Consider the following 20553-nt stretch of genomic DNA (forward strand, 5'->3'; position numbering starts at 1 on the left):
ATTTTTGTCAAACTTGGCTAAAATTTGAATTCTCTGAGAAGGGATTAGATTTTGGGATGAGAGACTTGTCACGGAGAACTACATCCAGCAAACAGATCCAGCTAAATAAATTTACTTCATTTTTTTTTAAAGTTTTTTTTAAATAAGGTTTTTTCTTGTTGTTGTTATCATTAATCTACAGTTACATGCAGAACATTACTAGGCTCCCCCCTTCACCAAGTCCCCCCCACAATCCCCATTACAGTCCCTGTCCATCAGCGTAGTAAGATGCTGTAGACTCACTCCTTGACCCCTATGCCCCCCCACATTATACATGCTAATTGTAATGTCACCTTTCTTTTTCCCCCCCTTATCCCTCCCTTCCCACCCATCCTCCCCAGTCCCTTTCCCTTTGGTAACTGTTAGTCCATTCTTCGGTTCTGTGAGTCTGCTGCTGTTTTGTCCCTTCAGTTTTTCTCTTTGTTCTATACTCCAAGATGACTGAAATCATTTGATACTTGTCTTTTTCTGCCTGGCTTATTTCACTGAGCATAATACCCTCTAGCTCCATCCATGTTGTTGCAAATGGTAGGACTTGTTTTCTTCTTATGGCTGAATATTCCATTGTGTATATGTACCACATCTTCTTTATCCATTCATCTACTGATGGACACTTAGGTTGCTTCCATTTCTTGGTTATTGTAAATAGTGCTGCAATAAACATAGGGGTACATCTGTCTTTTTCAAACTGGGCTGCTGTACTCTTAGGGTAAATTCCTAGGAGTGGAATTCCTGAGTCAAATGGTATTTCTATTTTTAGTTTTTGACTTTATATTTTTTATCTATACTTTCTGACTTAGTCTACTCCTATAATAGTGGCTACATCTGTGTATTCTATTCTATATAAGTGCTGTAATTGTTCACGTATCAATATTCCCTACTCAATTATGGACTCTCAGGGAGAATGGCTATACCTTGCTCATCTCTGTAGTCCCAGAACAGTCCTGTAATTTAGTATATCTACTTTAGTACCTGCTGGTATCTGAACTGTGGTTTGATGTGTTTTACTAGCTGCCCATGTGTTGGTGACTATTACAGTACCATACTGGACTACTGGCCATTCCTTGAGCTGTAAGATACTCAACAACCCCCATCACAATTAGGGAAGGATCATACAGAAAGAATATTCAATATGATCAACCTCAGTTTGTAGGGTTGTCCTTAAAATTGTATTTAAACACATTATGTGACGCATAGGGTTTTTCCTTTTGAAAATTCACAAAGCTATTTCTGAACTCACATTAATCTAGCTCCAGTACTTCATACACATCATAGAAAACTAAATTACAGGAACACCACATTCTCAGGATACATAAAAATAAAGGAAAAACCTAAGACAATGTAAGTCACCAATAGTATAAAGTAAAATTTTGCCAAAAAGCTACCTTTTCATTACAACATGGCTAGAGAGTCCAGAGGGTCAAGACCATAAAATTTATACGCTTTCCCAAGAAACAGGGCTGGACGGTAATGGCATTTTGAGAATGTTCCAGTGTGACAAAATAACACAGGTTAACATTTAAGTAGACATTAAGCCTCTCCAAAGTAGATGAATATTTACGAGATTAAGTTTCTGTTTTGTTAGACATTAAAGAAAGGTCTTAGCACTTAAAGGGAAATGTAGAAATACAGATGACCTAATCTAAAACTAGTTAACAGAATTACTGAGACTGATAGTCTTTATTATTTTAGGAAACATTTTACCTAATATTAAAAGCATGTGGCATATGTTTTCAGCTTTTTTTTCCCAATTCTAGAAATTGAGTATGAGTCCTTTTAGTATTTACCTTTCCTTCCCACCCTCTACCCAACCCCAAACTTGCTTTGGATGTCTTCTTTAATCTTTCAAGACGAGAGTGAATTCAAGTACGATGAGCTCTTGAATACGGAGCTAAAATGACAGCCTCATATGACTATCCTGACTCTTGAAAGTACTATTAGTCTCACAGAATACCAATCTAATTCTTAGAAGCAGCAAACACAGGAAGCTCAGTTTCAAGAAAAGTTAATAATAATTGATTCATCTTGAATACCCAGGAAGTACACAGCAAGGATTTGTGTTCTATGCAAATACTGACAACATATCCATCCAGTTAATACCTGCCACCCAGGGACAAGGAAAACAGAAAAAGCTCAAAGAGCAAATGCACAAGGACTACAAAGTATGGGAAGAAAACAACATACATTTAGGGAGGAGAAGGGGCTAGATGAAACTGACAGATCTGGTGAGCTATCCAGACGGAAGCAGCCTGAGGTGGTGCAAGAGAAGAGATCCCCACTGACCAGAGGTGAGTGGAATGCGAGTGGACAGAGGTGAGGGTAAAACAGGCCGGAGCTAGAGGTGATGGGAGCTGAATTACAAGAGATAACAACTCAAGACTGGAGGTGGCTGACCAGGAAGAAGGTATGCCCAGGGAGATGGAGAGTAAAGAGAACAGAAGGCATTTTCAATGGGAGCCTGACCCACAGAAAAGGCAGGAAGTATACAAAACACCAAGGCACGAAACAAGAAATTCTGGACAGATGAGGAAACACGTACAAGTGAGAGTAGGCGTAAGTAGGCAGGGTAGAGGGGGGAAAGGGTGAGGTAAAACAGGCCTACTGGGAAGGAAATGATGAAACGACAAATGGTTTCTGGAATTTCCCTTTATTAATTGTTAAATCTGTTCTTTTGCTTATATTTTTCTGTTGGGTAAAACTTGGTTCATTAAGAACAAAGGTTTCCTCAATTAATGGAGGACATATTACTGATGAAGTCAACTGACTTAGTCACAAAAAGAGCTGAAAATAATAAAATTTACTTCTCCCTGTTCATTATCTTAGCTCTAACCCACAAACTAATATTATGTGTACACACACACTGATGGCTACTTGCTTTATTTGCTAATTACAAGAGCTCTCTCTCTGTCAGAGGAAAGGACAGAGAAAGAAGGTAACATTTACATCAGTATTACCAACAAAGAAATGCGATAGAGTTTTAAAACAATAACAGTTAAAAGCTGTAAATTTTTTATAAATTGATACCACCCACATTATTTTGCTCTGCTAGGTAACTGAAAATGGTGCCTAGAGATCATCTTTCATTTCCATCTAGAAACAGTAGGGTAAAGCAAAACCCTGAGGAAAAATGTAAAAAAAGTAAAGAGCAACTCTGAAGAATGGAAATCATTCTATTCTTGATCCCAGAAACTAATCTAGGATAGAAGAGCAACCCTTCCAAAGGTTTATTTATAAAGATAGAGTTCTTATTTTAAACTGAAAAAAACAGATCATCCGCTCTTTGGTCTAAGAGATTGAACATATAGAAGCTGAAAGCACGTAAAGCTGCAATGTCTGTGAAGAGGCGGCAATGCTTCCTAAGCAGCCCATTGCCATCCTACCTTCAAGGGAGTGGTCAGTACAGTCCATTTCCAGAGGCCGACACCCCATTGTTCCTAGTTCTCCTGCTTTACCTACTATTTCTCTATCCACGCAGAATAAAACTGTGATTATAAGCAGATTTCCAGCTACCGCGGTAGAGGGAAGTAACTAAAGTATTATACACAACAGCAGATGGGTTAACAAAGATATTGTACGAAAAATGTAGAGATGTGCTAGAGTTTTGTCACTCTTATTTGCAGAGTTATCTTCTTTCAATGGCTCCAAATCCTAAATGGCATTGGGATTGCTTCTTGAAATTAGCCCTTTCTTCAGGTTTTCATCATCTGCAAATATCTTACAGTCTTGGCCATATGGACCCACTCATAGGCACCTGAAATATTACTATTTACTTCTGGAAATGGTTGCTGCCCCACAGGCTGTAGGAGACTCCTTGTAGGAATAAACCTGTTCTTTGGTCCCTGGTGAGGACACGCTGAGGCTGGGATTCTCTCTCCTATTCAGAGACAACATGGAAGCCAAATTGTGCTGTTCCCAAGGTAAGATACCTTGAAGAAAAAAAAAAAAGAAATCAACCAGGTTTGAAAAACACAAAAACTCCAATACAGCAGTACAAATTCTCACACAGTATTACATTTTAGTTAAGACTGAAAAATAATTAATTAAAATAAAAAGTTTTAATCTTTCCCCTTAGCTTGAAATATACTAACTACATTTTTCAACAAAATTTAAAAGGACATCCCAGAGTATACAATAAAAATACTGTAAATAATTGATACTTTCCTGAAATCAATAAAAAAACCATCAGTCAAAACTGTAAAGAAATTCTAGTAACTGAAGTTTTGACCTTTACCATGGCCAAAATAGAACATACGCTTTGAGAAAACACCTTCTCTTCATTCATATCTTAAACTTGGAAATGGTATGAACAAACATGGTTTGTATTCAGCTGTAAAATGAACTTCTAATTGATGACTTGGAAAATTTCCTCCAGCTATAAAATTCTGAAATTAGTATTATCTGGTGATAAATCTTGGTATTACTGAACCAGCTGTAGGCAAGCCATTTGATTTTGCCCCATTTTTCTTATCTGTAAACTATAGGGGAAGGGGAAGCTGGGGTCACTTAAGCACAGCTTAAAATAAAGATGCCCTGAAAGCTCTGAATAAACACCTGTTACTTTTATAATAAACTTTCATCATTCGGATGTATCCTCCTACTTAAAGAGCCACCACACTGGATCATGTTCAGGACCCAGCTCTACAGCCCTCAAATTCATTACGTGGGGCAGGAGAGATTTCATTAAATCCCTTCTTGATAGGCTTAAAATAAATGAATCAGTGTATCATTTTCTGTTTCCCTAATAATCACCCCTTCAGAGAAAAGCCTGAGGTTAAGGCATACATGCCAACTGGATAAACATTTCAATATAAATTATTTTAACTCAAATTTTCCAATCATTACCTCAGGTATTTAAATAGAATACAACTGAGGGATAATAGTCACAGTTCTATGCTCCTCCTAGGACAGACCATCTGAAAATATGTGCTGAAAGTAAAATGACAGCAGCATATGTGTGTCACTTCTTCACTGACTCACATTATGCAGCTGACCGCAGGACAGATAACACGACCCCACCCCAGCAGAAAGGAGTGGGACACAGAATACTCTACCTGCAGGTGCATGTCCTCCCTGGCTGCTCAGCAGGCTGGGGCCATGCTTCGTTCACGGACACCTCCTCTTCTGCTTCCTGGGCAGTGGGCATAGGATGCATGTACTCCCCTAACGCGAAGCCATTTAGATTCAGTGACTCGTGATGCCCAATGCCCCCCAACCCACAAATAATACCGACAGCTCCTGACAAAAGGGACACAAAATGGGGCTTTCAGAGAAAACCACTGTTCTTCACCTTGCTGGATTTTTTGTAGGCCCTCAGCCCTCACCTAATTCCACACGGCTTCAAAATGACTTCACTCCAGATCTGTCACCAAATCAACGGCACAATTTCACGTTCTTTCCAATGAGGAAATACGACTTGATGTGAAGAGGCCTCCCGGCCCCCATGGTGTTCTCTATTGCCCAAGACAGACGGAAAGAGTGGATCAAGATTCCACAAAAGAACAAAGCAAATGGATGGAAGCACACAAGAAACCGTAAGACTCACATTCTGGCAAATAACTACCACAAGTGTTTAAGAATGGAAACTAGTAAGATACTGTCATTCAATATTTTCTGTTTTGCATAATTTTGACACTAAATTAGTAACTTAAACAGTCACTGTCCTATGACCTGGTGAATCACTGTCCTAGAATATAATGCCTGTGGAGAGCTGTAATCCTCACTCAGCTTTAGGATCCCAAATTTAGTCTCTCTCCCTTCGCCTTTGGTCATTTCAAAATACAGTGTCCCCTTAACTATTTCATTATCAGCCTTTACTACTACTTGGAAAATTCATTGTTTCTGCAGCTCAGAGTCACTGCAATCATTTATGCTACTTTGAAATTTGAAAAAGAGCACCTTTTACAGCTGAGAAAGCATAAACTTTTAGATCCCTCTATTGTCTTTGATAAAGTAAACCTCCCCAGAGAAACCATATGTACTCAGGAACCAGATGGCCTGGGTTAGTATCTTATCATCCTACTGATTACTTGTCTTATGATCTTGGGCAAGTAACTTGATTGCCTTGCTGACTCAGTTTCCTCATCTGAAAAATGGGACTGTAATTGTACCTACTTCAAAGACTGTTGTGAGATCCAAATACATTAACATGTAAAGGCGCCTGGGACAATGTCTGGCACATTTTCAGCACTACATAAAAAAATGTTAGCCATTATTATTACTGTTTTATTTAGCTCCAAATTTTCCTACTTTTCACGTGTACATGAAATTTGCCTAACATACTACCTACTTGAGGACTGGGACCACATTTTGAGTATCTCTGATGCTTCTCCCATGGTATCTAAGATTCACTCAAATGGGTAAATATAAACCCACTGTCTATATATTAGTATGCCAGATGAACAAGGAAGTTCTCATAGTACTGTATTAATATATATTCTCTACCCTTGAGTAGCCTCTATTTTGGATGGGCAAACAAAACACATGGAACACTTACTTAACAACATAAAGCCACAGAAGATTAAACACTTAAGTATGTGGTATAAACAGCTAACATTCAAAGGTCTCCTCAAGGGCTGCAGACTGTGGAGAGCATGAGGCTGGAAGGGCCCTGTGCCTAAATGCAAATGGGATCTTCACTGGTGGAAAGAAGGGAGAAGAGGATGCCAATGTACTTTTGTTCATTCCAAATACTTACTGAGCACCTTCCATATGTCAGGCTCTGTTCTAGGCTCCAGGAAGACAGCAATAAGTGACACCAAACAGGTTGCTACACTCTGGGAGCTTAGAGAGCACTGCAGAGAGGGCCAGCCTCTGAAGGAAGGAATGAGAAGGGCTTTTCGTCCCATCCCAAGAAACAAAACATCACTTAAATGCCTCACAAACAAGAGCCACTGTTGGCCTTATGGTCACTCGGGCTTTCCAACAATGACAAATACACAGAAGTGGCTGTCATAGAAAATTCAGGAACTTTTCATGCACTGTACTCCAAATCTGTTCCACTGTTTATAAAGCACCTTAGAGGGATAGTCTCCATATTTCTGGATATGAATAACATATCCAAGATTTACAAACACATAGTCATTACTAGAATGGTTTTTGTAATAGAAGCTGTACAGGCCCTAAATTTTGCCCAAATGAAAGCCTGTTAATGCTTTGCTGTTGGCCCTTGTGCTTCCTCTCCCTCCACCCCTTTTCCCCCTTCTTAACTTCATCTACTAGTGGCTGCCCACAAGTGTCAAATATCTACTAGGAAAGTGCCTCAAGGTGCATGTGGTGGCAAGAATCCATTAGTCACAATGGGTGGAAGTATTAACTCCAAAAGAAAACACGTGCATCTTCTTCTCCTTACACTCTTCCAAGGATGACAACTCTTCACTTAGCCTCTCCCCAAGAGAATGCCTTTAGGGAAAGGGACCCTCCTATAAATACTGAACCCCAAAGCACCCCCAATCTTTTCCTCCCCACCCATGGACCACTAGAATCAGAAGATAGGTTAAGTCCAATATGCTCTAATCACCATTAAGGCACATTTCCAAGCAGTTCCCTCAACATCTCCCATCCTTTCAACCACAATTACTTCTACTTCTACAAACTGGTGGATCTCACCATCCTTCTCATCATTGCTATGCCTACATAAATCATTAAATTGTATCTTCAGAGACACAGTCAAAATACACACCTTAAGGAAGTCAAAACTACTTAATTAAATTCCATCAAATATTAACTTTTTAATGCACAAAGTACTAGACTCGAAACAGGATATGCTTAAGACATTCAGAGGCAAACTGAAATATAAGGTAGATCCCCACAACACAGATGATCTAATAACAGGCTTAAATTCATATACGTGAGAATGTTAGACCATCAACAAAGTAATAGCTGACCCATTGTGGTCCACCCCTTTGGTTTCGTATTGAAAAGTTACTCTTCCTGTTTCATTTCATTAGAAATGTTGCTTACAAACTAAATATAGAAAGAGGGGCCCTTCAGAAGGGGCCACTAAAGTGGGCCCAACATTTACCTTTCAGTGTCCAAGCATAGCCTGTTCATTGGGTGACAAAGATATGTAATGGGAACTTGGATAGTAAGAGCACAGGGCTTTGGAAACGAGCGAATATCCAAATAAAGGGACTAACTGCAGTTCTATGCAATTTTGAAGCCATTTTCCAACATGAAGAACACATTAATTTACTCTATGAGTCATTTTATATTGCCAACACCCTTATTTTACAGAAGCGGAAACAGAAGTAATTAATGTAATTTCAGAGAAAACCACTGTTCTTCACCTTGCTGGATTTTTTGTAGGCCCTCAGCCCTCACCTAATTCCACACAGCTTCAAAATGACTTCCACATTTGGACCCTTTCAACTCAAACTCGTGTAACACAAGTATTTTTAAGCAACCCACGCTTACAAAAAAAAGTTACCCCAGATGATTAAATGAGATAAACCATGTAGACCTTTTGGCACAGTTCTGGCAAAAAAAAGTACTTAACATTACTTATTATTAATGTTCCTAACTGTCCAACTTCATAGAGTCAAACTAAATGGGTGAGCTACATGATTATGTCTATGTAATACACGAAAGCTAATATATGTTATTAATATATGTTATTGTACCAAGTAATGCTCTTCACCTAGACAAGAGTAACTTTAATGGTAACAGAATCATTCACAAAAGAACAGAAAACTTGCTAAGGGATTGAGTATTAAGTGTTAGTTCTTATCTACGCTTTTAGGTCTAGTATGAATTATCATTAGCTGTCAGCTGATCTTAGAGAACTAGCTCAAAATGAATAGTTAAGACCTCAAGCACATGGGCAAGTGGCCATTTATTTGCATAGACCTCTTAAATCTGATTACTTCAATACCGCTGCTGAAATCCTACATAAATTCATTACATACCATGGAGGAAAAAAACCTTTTTCAAGTCCCTACACACATAAAAATTGTAAATACCCAAAAGTCACTTTAAACTGACACTATTACAGCAACCTGAGCACATCCAATTTTTAAAACACTTCCAGTCTCGGACACGCATCATTTATTAGGATAGGGAAAACAACGGAAAGGCAGTTTGGAGAGCATGTGCTTTCTTAAGTAAATACTAAAGTAAATATTAAAAGTAACCCGATGTCCTCATGACGAAAAAGACCAGCTCCGTGGGACAAGGCGCACCCCCACCCCACGCCGAGAGTCAAGCCCGGGGCGCGCCGCGGTGGGGCGGGAGGAGGCGCGGCAACGAGCCGTCCCCGCGGCTCCCCGCCAGGCTTCAGCACACACCCGGGCCCCACGAGGGCCTCCGGGCGGGGACGGCGGGACCGCGGGCGCCTGAGAACGGTCGGCCCTCCCGCGGGGCGCAGGTCCCGGGCTCGCGGGGCGGCCCCGGCGGGGGCGGCGGGGCGCGCCGCGAGGGGGAAGGGCGCCCGGCTGCACTCACGCGCCCGGGGGCGGCACCGGGGCCGCCGCTGCACCTCTCCCGTTCACAACTGACAAGGGGTGGGGGAGGGCAAGACCTGACTCTTTGTGCCTCCGGAAACCGGCGGCCGGCAGGAAATGACGAACGCGGAGATCGTCCGGGTCCGTCGGTCACCGGCTCCCGCGCGTCCCACCTCGAGCAGAGCGCCCGGCCGCGTGCCGCCTCCGGCGCGAGCAGCGTGAGTGGCACCGCCCGCGCCCCGCCCCGCCCCGCCCCACCGCGCGCCCGGGAGGGATGGGGAAGGGTCCCCGCGCGCGCCCGCCGGGCCCGGGCCGTGGGGCGCCTGCTGCAGGCGTCGCCCGCGCTCGGAGCCACCGGGGCCGAGCAGACGGGAGTGTGGCTCCGAGTTCGGAAACGCGGATGACACGTTGCGCAGCCTCGCTGGCAGCTCGAGGGGTGGCGGAGCTCCCCGCGGGGTTCCGGGCTGCAGGGTTTTAGGACTGAATCACGCGCGGCCTGCGAGCGGAGGCAGGCAGCGTCCAAGCAGCTCTGCGGGATCCTGCCCGTGGCCATTTACTGGGAGATTATATTTTGTACCCGCTTGACTGGATTTCTTATGGGAGGAGAGGGTATCGCAAAATTGGGGTCCCGGCTGGAAGAGTTAGGGTTTGGGAGTCAGATTTGTGTGACAGCATCCCCCCTCCACTCCGTATCCTGGATGACTCTGGGCAAGTTACATAACCGTCACCACCATCCCTGTTCCTTCTGTAAAATGGAGCATTAGTGCCTCTCAGCAGGTTGGTTGTATAAATTACATGAGTATGTGGACCGCGCGGCACCTAAGTCCTCAAATGTCAAATGCCTTCTTCCTGGCAACCGGTTGAAGGCCTGTTAGCTAGTACCTTTCTTCTGGGACCCACACTTTCATTGTTTCCAGGGAACCGAGAAAAAGAAAATCCTCTTTATGCAGTGGGTTGTGTTGTAAGAACTCTCAGAACTGTGTCTCCTCTGAATTTGTATGGAAAAAAAACAAAGTTCTAAGTGAGCCAAAAATGGTAGCATTCCAGGCATGATCACAAGTGATACTCAATTTTAGAACCACCGAGACATGGCATCAGGAACCCAAAATAAGGGAACTAATCTTAAAATTTATGGTATAGTCACTTGATCCCTGGAACAGTCATCCTAGTTCTCAACCTAAAAATTTATCAAACTAAAACCAACCCCTAGTTGTCATATTTTAGCAACTTTATATCTCGGTGTAATTGTTTCTGTGGGACTTAATTTAGCTCATCCTGGCACCTCCTTACTGAAATCGTTCAAGCATTACTGTACAGGAAAAATAACTGAAAAAAGTTCAGTTCTCTTGAAAGAGCCGTGAATGGCAGTCCCAGCACATGGCTACTAACTACATAGGTAGCTGAATTACTGAGATACTAATTTGCTAGGAACCAACCATTGAAATGCCCATGTAATTTTTGCTTTAGACTCTAGAGGAAGGCTGTGGTGGGTGTGCAGTAACCACTCAGCAGGTATATATGTATACACTTGGTTAGACTGTGGCATGCTGGGAGGGGATGGTCATAGTTCAGGACACATGTGGGCCATGGGTCTGTCCTATGACTCTGGACAAGGCCATTCCTTATTCCTGGCTGTCTGACAAAGACGTGCCATTGGTCATGACAGAGGACTGGGCAGGAAAGGCCTCCCCTCAGGGTAAATCTTTTACAACTATGCTACTAAAAATAATTCAAGTGCATGTCCCCGGAACCAGGGAACAGTAGTGTCATTGCATACCAATGATGTTGTGTAATATACGTTGTATAATTCACATTAAAATTTTACCTTTCTAGGTCAGTAGTAATTCAAAATCCCTCTCTAAATATAATTAAAGACTAGAATATTTGTAGCAGGAGGAAGACAAGCTCTGTAGGAATGCCGCACAAGAGTGGCATGTGAACAGAATTTCATGTGACAAATTGGAGCAAGAAACTGACCAGGCTCAGATCCATTCAGGCATTAGAAAAGAGGTAGGTAACACTTTTGTAGTTTGTCAGATAAAGGGCACCTGCAAAATATTCTAGTGGCCATTACTGTAGTTTCCATGTTTCTCCCCCAGTTTATTAATAACTCCCAGTCCTGAAACATACCACCTTCTAGGCATAATTGTCCTGGGTTTTCTGCAGTATCTCAAATCTGACATCTAAAGTCATCTGTTTTTGCCCAAAATACAGTAGTTGTTCTTAGTTTACATTTTGGCACTAAAACAATTCTACATTCCATAAGTCATAAAGACAGTTATAGTCTCTGGTCTCCCAGAAGTTTCCATTCATAAAGTAGGCTGATTATCTACTATAAATCCTAATGTTACTTTCAGAGAAAGTCTGGAGTTCAGTTTTAAAGAATTAGAACTGTGATGTGCCAAATCCCCTCCCAAGCCTGTGCCTCCTATTCTCTTAAAAACAAAAATCCATATTCAGTCCTTAATATCTAGGAATTGGGTATAGTTGAATATTTAACTAATGCTTAGATCTGCATCTTTAAATTTTTATAGTTTAGAGTAAGTTCTGTTTTTATTACTCCATGGCTAATTTTTACAAGATCAGTCTTTATATTCATCAGGTACTAATAGATGTTTTAGAGAAATTAAGCTTGCCCTCAACTTCTAGAGTTTGAGTTAAAGGGCCACCATGCTACTCACTTTGTTGTGAATGAATACAGTATGTCCCCAGATGCCTGACAGAAACCTGAGATGTCAGAACGGGAAAAACCCCACCTGGCCTAAGAGCAGACCTCTGGAGATATTTCATCCATTTTATGCTGAGGCAAGCCGTAAGAAAGAAAACAAACTCTGCCCTTAATAATACACATTTATTAATTTCCTGAGCCGAGTCTACATTAAAGAACATTTTGTAGGCTTCCACGGCAGATTGTGAGACATTTCCATGGGAGAATTTCTGCGATGCCTCTCTTGTAGGATAGCTAGAAAAAATTGCAAGGCAATTTCTTGCACATTCCAGAAAACTTTTTCTTGGTATTAGAAAATGACTTTTTCTTAGAAGTTTACAGTACAGTTACCACACCTATCATTTGTTTGGTTTTTCTCCTTTGTATAAAATGTCTAATGTAATACTTAGGAATTTCTTTCACATATTAGGTCATTTTACTTAAGACTTACCTTTTATATCCAACACAAGGGAGGAATTTTCTCTTTTAAGAAAAGTTCAATTTAATTTCTCAAACATAAAAAAAAAGATGGCTCTTTTACTTGCTATTTGATCCACTTGCTATTAGCCCTCTTATTTTCTGTGGGAATATCCAAAGAATGCATTTCCTTCGGTAGAAGTCACAACTGTGTAAATAGCAAGAAGTAACTTTTTATCCCACAGCTTCTTTCAACCACATTTGGCCAGGAGGCCAAAACTGGATAAAGCCCCCAACATTTTCCAGTTGCATCAGAGCGTATGTGGAAGAGCTTGGTCACCGCCATCACCTCTAACTCGGGCTGCTGTCACCAGGACAACACTCTCCTGTTAGCGCCACCTACACTTCAGACCTGGATTTCAATGTATTTGGGTATTGTGCTGACTAAAGTCAGTCAAAGACCATACGACTTCACTCCTATGTGGGATCAAAAAACAAAACAGACGAACAAACAAAATAGAAATAGACTCATAGTCACAGAGAACACCCCGGTGGTTGCCACAGGGGGTGTGGGGGGAGGAAGGTGGAAAAATGACTGAGGACTTTTGATATCTTGATCTGGCAGATGGTTACATGATTATATACATATGTCAAAATTCGTCAAGCTGTACGCTGAGATTGGTGCATTTTATTTTATGTACCTCAGTATAAGAAAATTTAAAATAAAGTACTGGGTTGCTTTCTTCTTGGTGATTGTTATGGTTTGGAAACAGCAATAACATTTCAACAGCATATCCTTTTAGTAATATGATACTTTAAATCCCAAGTTTTGACCTTTATGCAGGAGATGTAACATTTCAAAGTAAAAGATATGGGGGATATGTTCCATGCCCTTGTCTAGACCATGACTTGGCATGCTTTTTCTTAAATGTATTCCAGATTGTAAATATTTCAGGCTGTAAAAAGCAAGGGTACCGTATAGCTACTTGTCACCATCTAAAAGGTATCTGTGTGAAAAGTAGAGCCATTCTTGTCCCCTGGGCGGCCACAGTGCTGTGCTGGAGGTGGTCAACAGGCCATCTATCTGCTTGCCAGCCTTTCTCCCGACGGTCATAACCATCACTGACTCCAAAAAACCCTGCCGTCTCTTCCCTCTTAGGGCCCCATGCCTGGAGGTTACGGGGTGATGGGTGATGATGGCTTGATGGATTACAGCGTTCACGAGGCCTGGAACGAAGCCACCAATGTCTACTTGGTAGTGATCCTTGTGAGCTTTGGCCTCTTCATGTATGCCAAGAGGTATATTCTGTGTTATCTCAGGGTAGATAAAGAAACTGGGTATTTAAAAGTTTTGCAGGTGTGTGTGTGTGTTTTACCTGAATTAAATGCACAAAAATAATTTCATCAGCATTTTTGCCTCTGCTCTGAAAGCGCTGCCTACTCAGGTCTGTCCTTGAGCACTGGACACCAGGTTTGGCCTTGAAAAACCCTCTTGCTTTAGGAGATGTAGATGTAAATGCAGCTCTGGGCCCCGGGGTCGGCTACCCCATCTGCTGTCGCTGATACAGCTTGGTTTTATTGTCTTTCTTGGGCTCGCCGTTACCCTCTGAGGGGCACATTTTTTTGACCCATGTCCCTGAAATACAAAAACACTAACTCTTCTGGGGTTCAGCAGTTCTCCCTTCCCGCACTTAAGCTCCCCCTCCTGATTCTTGTGCATGGCCATATCGTAGCACTTATTCAATAATATTGGTATAGTCTGATTACTTCTCTCTCATTCCACAAAAACTTCTGTCTCTTGAGAACCAGGACCTTTAACCTTTGTCTCTGTGTGCCACATAAGGTAGAACTGACATAAATATTTCCTGCTTTAATTCCAGGTGTTGGAGTGTAATTTAACTGTTCTTTTCCACACCCCCTGGCTTCTTTCCTTTAAGTAGAGTCGAAAAAAAAGAGGGAGATGCTTTGAAGAGGAAAAGGAGTTTCAGCTGGACCGAGTTGCTTCTGTTTATAGCATCGTGCTTCACACTGCCCGCTACCAAGGTCAGAGAGGCACTAGATAGTTTAAAACAATTAGTAATCCAGAAGTGATTGACATTTGGCCTGGGGAGTAGTTCAGAGCCCACACTTGCTCTCAGACACTCGGGCGGGCCCTTCCCAGCCACATGTCCCCCAGAGCAGCTGGCTGTTGGCCACCTGGACCGCTGGGGAAGGTGAGAGAAGACTCCCCACTTCCTTACCGGGTCACTTGCAGGTAGCAGCTTTCCACTAAAAATAGCTGCTGCCTCCTACCCACCCCACTATTTTAAAAGCAGACACACTGTTAACTGTGAGTTGAGGGCCCCTCTCAGGGCATCCTATTGTATTTAAGAAATATGTTTATTTGTTATTTTCCAAAATTAAGGTCTGCTCACATTCTGTTTATTCTATAACCCAATAATTTATCTTTATTGGGATAACATGAGAAGGAGGGAAAAAATCAGATATTTTCTTGGTTGTGCGTTTTTCCGTGCAATATTCTACTTCTTGGAGTGGTGGTGGGTGGAAGCCCAATGGAGGCAAGTCACTTTGTTAAGTGAATGTGTTGACCTACTTTCTTTTCTTTTTAATAACCCTGTGGCTGTACATGTACAGCCTTGTATTTTTTAGTAAAAGAAAGAATACTTGAGCCAAGGAAGCATTTCAGAGACAAAAATAGAAGATAGACTCATTGTCATTGCCGACGTTCAAATGGAGCGTCTGATAACTGTCACCAGGAAACTGCTGGGCTCCTCCAGATACTAATACAAATCTCTCTTCTGCACTGGTGTTTTAGGAATAAAAGGAAAATTATGAGGATATTCAGCGTGCCGCCTACAGCAGAAACTTTGGCAGAGCCCAACTTTTATGACACAATAAGCAAAATTCATTTAAGACAGCAACTGGAAATGTATTCCATTTGTAAGTGTATTCCATGTTACCTCTACACAGAGGTATATTTAAAATGGATTTTTTTCAGTGTCCTTCAGTAAGTAATTAAACAATATAGGTTTTTTGGAGAAGGTTATCAGAAACAGTTGGTAATGAAAACTCAGTGCCTTTTTAAGATGCTGAACATAGTATCAGGGAGGCATATCTGCCATGAAGTGCTTCAGGACTCTGAGAACAGTCCTAGCCATGGTGTCCCTATGATTTGCAAATGTTAGCTATTTTGGTCATTAGTTAAGACTACTATGTCTTCCTACTCTAATTTTCCCTCCTTTGGACTCCCCCCCATGTGGAGAGGCATTCAGATGGCCCAGCATTTGGGGAGTCTGGCGGAGGAGAAGTTGAGTTGGAGCTTTTATTTAGTTTGGGTTTGAATTTTGTACTTATGGAATTTGCATTTACTTCTACTATAATTTGAATTACTGCAAGCCAAAGCAGTATAGGCATGGTTTGCAGGAATATGGCATGTGACATCAATGTGCAAGGCCGGCGGTCAGGTCTCAATATGCCCTATACTGGGCACCATGAGTACGTAGGAAGCAGAAAAGAAACAGTTTAAAATGCACAGAGCCAGAAGGAATTGTACATCAAAGCCACCGCCTTTTCTGCCGTCATTTAAAAGAATAAGGCGTGGTTTCCATGGTGTATCATTAAGTAAGAAAAGCAAGAGGCAATTGTATACATACTAGGATGCCTCTCTTTTAAAATCAGATGGCCAAAACATCCCTTGTATTACCTGTGTGTAATATAGGTGTTCCATATAATTACACAAGCATGGAGAAGGCTTGGAATGATACACATCACATTATGGGCATTCGTTATCTCCATGGGGACAGTGTGGGATTTTAAGGAAAAAAGACATTTTTTTAAGGAAACATGGCTACAATAAAAATAAAAGTGTGTGTGTGTGCATATAAATGAGAAAGAATGATCCGCAAGATGGTCCTAGTATATGTCTCAGGTGAGTGGAATTTCAGGTGAAAAGTAGAAAATATATATATATACATACTTTACACAACTAGAATCTCTAAGAAATTCTTCAGCATAAGTTTCTTCCTGAGAACTGGTGATAGCAGTTCTTCTGGGGAAAGGAAGGATTGATCAGGTAGGAAGAACATAAACCCTTTTCCCATTTCTTCTTCTGTTCCTTCTGCATTTTGTACCATATGCATGTGGTACCAGTTCAAAATAAATAAAACTTAATTCAACATAGCAGCATTATTCACAACAGCCAAAAGGTGGGAACAAACAGGTGTCCTTGATGATACACAAAATGTGGTATATAAATACAACGGGATGTTATTCAGTTTTTAATAGGAAGGAAATTCTGACTCATCTTACAACACACATGAACCTGAAGACATTGTGATTCATAGTTGCTCTTATTATGAAGTGAGATCAGCCAGTCACAAAGGGCACGTATTGTCTGATTTCACTTACCTGAGGCAGGTTCAGAGAGGTAGAAAGCAGAACGGTGGTTGCCAGGGGCCAGGGGAGCAGAGACTGGGGAGCTAATATCTAACAGGAGAGAGTCCAGTTTGGGATGGTCAACAGAGTCTGTGGAGATGGATGGTGGGGATGGCTGCACGGGAGTGTCAGTGTGCTTACTGCCACCGAACCTACCCCTACAGGTAGTTAAAATGGCAAATTTCATGTATGTTTTACCACAATAAAAAAATCCTGAAAAAAAAAACCTATTTCCTCAAAAAAAAAGTACAGAGCCAGAAGACCTGTATGGAAAATTACAAGAATTAAGTTAACACTGATGCCTAGTCAAAACAGAAGCTACTTCCTATCAGTAACATAGTCAATGTATTCAGTAATATATTCAATAGCAATATACAGTTTTAAACCAAGTGTATAATTTTTTATCTTCCTTGATGGGAATGCCATAAAATAAAAGCTCCCAGAATTCCTGAGTTTGTAAGATGTGTTCGTTTCCTATTGCCATTATAACAAATTGCCACAAATTTGAAGGCTTGAAACAACACAGATGTATTATCTTACACTTTTGTAGGTTAAAAGTCCTCCAGCAGTCTCACTGGGCTGAAGTCAGGGTGTTAGCAAGGTCCCCTTTCCTCCTCGAGGCTCTGGAGGACACTGTGCTCTGTCTTTTCTGGCTTCTGGAGGCTGCCCGCATGCCTTGGCTCATGGCCACGTTCCTCCATCTTCAAAGCCAGCAACATGGCATCTTTCCAATCATTCTTCCATTTTTGTATCTCCCACTCTCTCCAAACTGAGTCGGGAAGGTTCTCTGATTTCAGGGCCCAAGAGCTCAGGTTGGGCTGGATAATGCAGGGTAATCTCCCAGGGTCTGTACTTCAACCACATTTGAAGTGATACACTGACAGATTATGGGGGGTTAGGATGCACGCATCCTTGGAAGCCATTTTTCTTACGAACAGTGAGTGTAGTCCAGATTTGCACATTTGGTGAATCCCATCACACTGGATCACTGTGTTCATGACATGTCCAGTCCTGACAAAATCAGGTGGTTCAAAAGGGAATAGCAAACAGAATTCCTTTTCTTAAAGAGGACTCCCAAAAGTAGTATAAGCTTTAAGCCACAGAAATCTGGACCCACCCTGAGTAGCCTAAACAAATAGTTACCTCTCTCGGCTAGTAAAAATTTGATGACAAGATTGCAAGTTTTAAAGCTGACCAGTGAATGACATTCACAAAGATTTTGGCCCTGGACTTCCTCTTGTTTCAATTTAAGACCATTCTTCTTCAATAAACATTTATCGGAAGTACAAATAGAGAATTGCGTATCTTTTTTATTCTGGTTTACATTAATGACCATTTCAATAAGTCTTATAAGTTAAACATAATCAAATTCCTTATGATGTAGACAAAAGCATTATCATTTATCTGAAGGTGAAAATGTGAAATAAGAAATTTAAAAATGTTAATTTTACTAGCTTAATTAACATTTGCCCTATATTTTAAAGCTCTGAATAATCCTAATATATAAAAAATAATAATAAACATGAAAATGGATATTAGCTGTGTTGAGAAATGAGAGGATTAGAAAGTGTAGTTTTCTCTAATGAAAAAATGATTTAATTCTAAGCTAATTCTTTGCTGATAATCATGACTAGACTGTAATTTAATGATGTTAGCTAATAATGATTTTGTTCTTTCATTAATTTTGTTTTGTTTGTCTTTTAATAGCAAGAAAGTACGACTGTCAGCAGCCACAAAGCCAAACTGACAGTGTACAGCTCTCACTGGAATGAAATCTGCAAACCATCCACATAAGAATTATTAAACAGAGTGGCAGCAACTCCTAATTCTACCACATCAGGAATAGCATTTTCTTACAACTTCAGTCTCCATAAAATCACTTTTCCTGTGACTTTCTCTCAAGATTTTTGCTGTGTTTTGATGTGCTTCTTTCAAGTGCATGTCCACGTCATTTGTTACATGGAAGGAAGGTTGTTCAAAAGGCCTGACCTCGGGCCTGTATGTACCTAGAAGACAGAATATAACCAGAAAGGGTGACTTTACTTTGGGAAGACCTTTAATTTCTTCAGGGTACAGTCAGTCAGGAATAAAAACCCATCTTTTTTCCTATTTGAGAAAAAAACTGTACCAAATGTCTATTTGAACATTTCTGCAATATTAAAAAATAAAAATCCAGTAATTGGCATATGTCCTGTTTGGTTGTATTCTGAGAGACACGTAATGTGGGTAACAGCCTACTGCATACTGTACTGCTGCTGCGGTCGCTCTTCGGCTGAATTAACCATGTTCGCGTCTTCCGAATGGGCCCGGCCAGCCGGCTGTCTCTTCTGCATCGTGAAGCACACCCATCTGCTGGTTTGTCTGCTTTTTTTTTTTTTATCCCACGGTTTAATTCCACCAGAAGAGTCCTCTTTATGCCATATGGGGGCCATGCAGCTGAATTCACAGGCACCTCTCTCGGTGTTAGCAGCTTGCTTTTTGGTCAATGATGCCAAGATTTAATGTATCCATATGGTTACTTATGCTTATTTAGCATAATAATTTTCCCTGAAGACTCCAATCTTGCATCATTTTGTACTGTACATTGAAATGTTTTTATCTAATTTTTCGTATTTATTTCAATAAAAATTGGTTAGTAGTGACAGAGAAGCTTAGCTGTCCATGTAACTGTCCAAGAATTAGTCTTTGAATCAAAGCTGTTTCAATTTTAAGAGTTAGAGTTAACATTTCAAGCATTATTTCCTTTTCCTTTTATAATTGTGAAGTAAAGAATATAGGTCTTAAGCGAAAAGGTTTAGGCTAAATAAAATCAGGGAAATTGCTTTTACTTTTACAATTTAATCATAGCATTCAAAAATGTACATATTGTACAAGGTGAATTGTTAACCAAATGGAATAATTCTTTCCTAACTCACAAATGAGTGTGAACGCACTGCCTATACATAGGATGAAAAACTGAAGGATTGTAAAAGTTACAATTATGGGCTGAGGGTGGCAGCATGCAAGGGAACAACCTCTTAAACTTGCCTTTGCCCTTAGGAGAACCACTCACTGTGTGTTTCCATGAGCAGAGAATGTAATCAGGGCAGGAGTGATTTACTTGTCACTGATCTGTGGTGCAATCTGGGCAAATATAAAACCGGCCATCTCTGATTTGTAGGAATAGTGTACATAAATAAAGATCCCAAGGAAATCGGCTGATTTGTTTTTTCTATGCATTCACTAGAGACAATCATAGCTAAAAACTGGTACATATTTGGTGAGCCTTGACAAGTGAGAGGATGAACTCCTCATGTTTTCTCTAAGGCTAAGTGATGGGAATCCCTGTCCCGCTGACAGGGACAACAAGTCGGCCTTTGAAGTTCCTTCTCTGCTTCAACAGCTGAGCTGGGAAGAGGGTGGAAGCCCTGTGGCCGCACTTCAAAGCTACACCAGCTGATAGTCTTGCCTCTGCCCCTAGTCCACCAAGGAGTCAATGGAGCTATTTCCTTTGGAAGAAAAGTAGAATGACCACTCAAC

The 20553-nt window shown here is 41.0% G+C and overlaps 1 protein-coding gene and 1 long non-coding RNA gene across 12 annotated transcripts; one reads left to right on the top strand and one right to left on the bottom strand.

The window, feature by feature from the left end:
- Nucleotides 1-2670: 2670 nt before the first annotated feature.
- LOC140845155 (uncharacterized) lies at nucleotides 2671-9683 on the bottom strand. 2 transcript variants are annotated; one of them, XR_012123872.1, is made up of 4 exons: nucleotides 9554-9683; nucleotides 6734-6849; nucleotides 5091-5489; nucleotides 2671-3965 (listed from the first exon to the last, which is right to left on the bottom strand). It is a non-coding gene; the product is annotated as an uncharacterized lncRNA (long non-coding RNA). The 2 variants fall into 2 exon arrangements; XR_012123873.1 differs by having other exon boundaries at nucleotides 9478-9580.
- On the top strand, nucleotides 9560-19219 carry LOC140845153 (small integral membrane protein 19-like). Of its 10 annotated transcripts, none has more exons than XM_073218889.1 (6): nucleotides 9560-9694; nucleotides 11367-11486; nucleotides 12846-13032; nucleotides 13760-13899; nucleotides 15416-15540; nucleotides 18742-19219. In XM_073218889.1, exons 4-6 carry the CDS (start codon nucleotides 13766-13768, stop codon nucleotides 18804-18806), a joined length of 324 nt encoding a protein of 107 aa, XP_073074990.1. In that variant the 5' UTR covers nucleotides 9560-9694; nucleotides 11367-11486; nucleotides 12846-13032; nucleotides 13760-13765; the 3' UTR covers nucleotides 18807-19219. The 10 variants fall into 10 exon arrangements, with proteins under 10 accessions (XP_073074990.1, XP_073074991.1, XP_073074993.1 ...); XM_073218890.1 differs by having other exon boundaries at nucleotides 12846-13024; XM_073218892.1 differs by having other exon boundaries at nucleotides 12846-12988.
- Nucleotides 19220-20553: the final 1334 nt, after the last annotated feature.

Source organism: Manis javanica, chromosome 12, assembly GCF_040802235.1.
Source record: "Manis javanica isolate MJ-LG chromosome 12, MJ_LKY, whole genome shotgun sequence".
NCBI classification, from domain to species: Eukaryota; Metazoa; Chordata; class Mammalia; order Pholidota; family Manidae; genus Manis; species Manis javanica.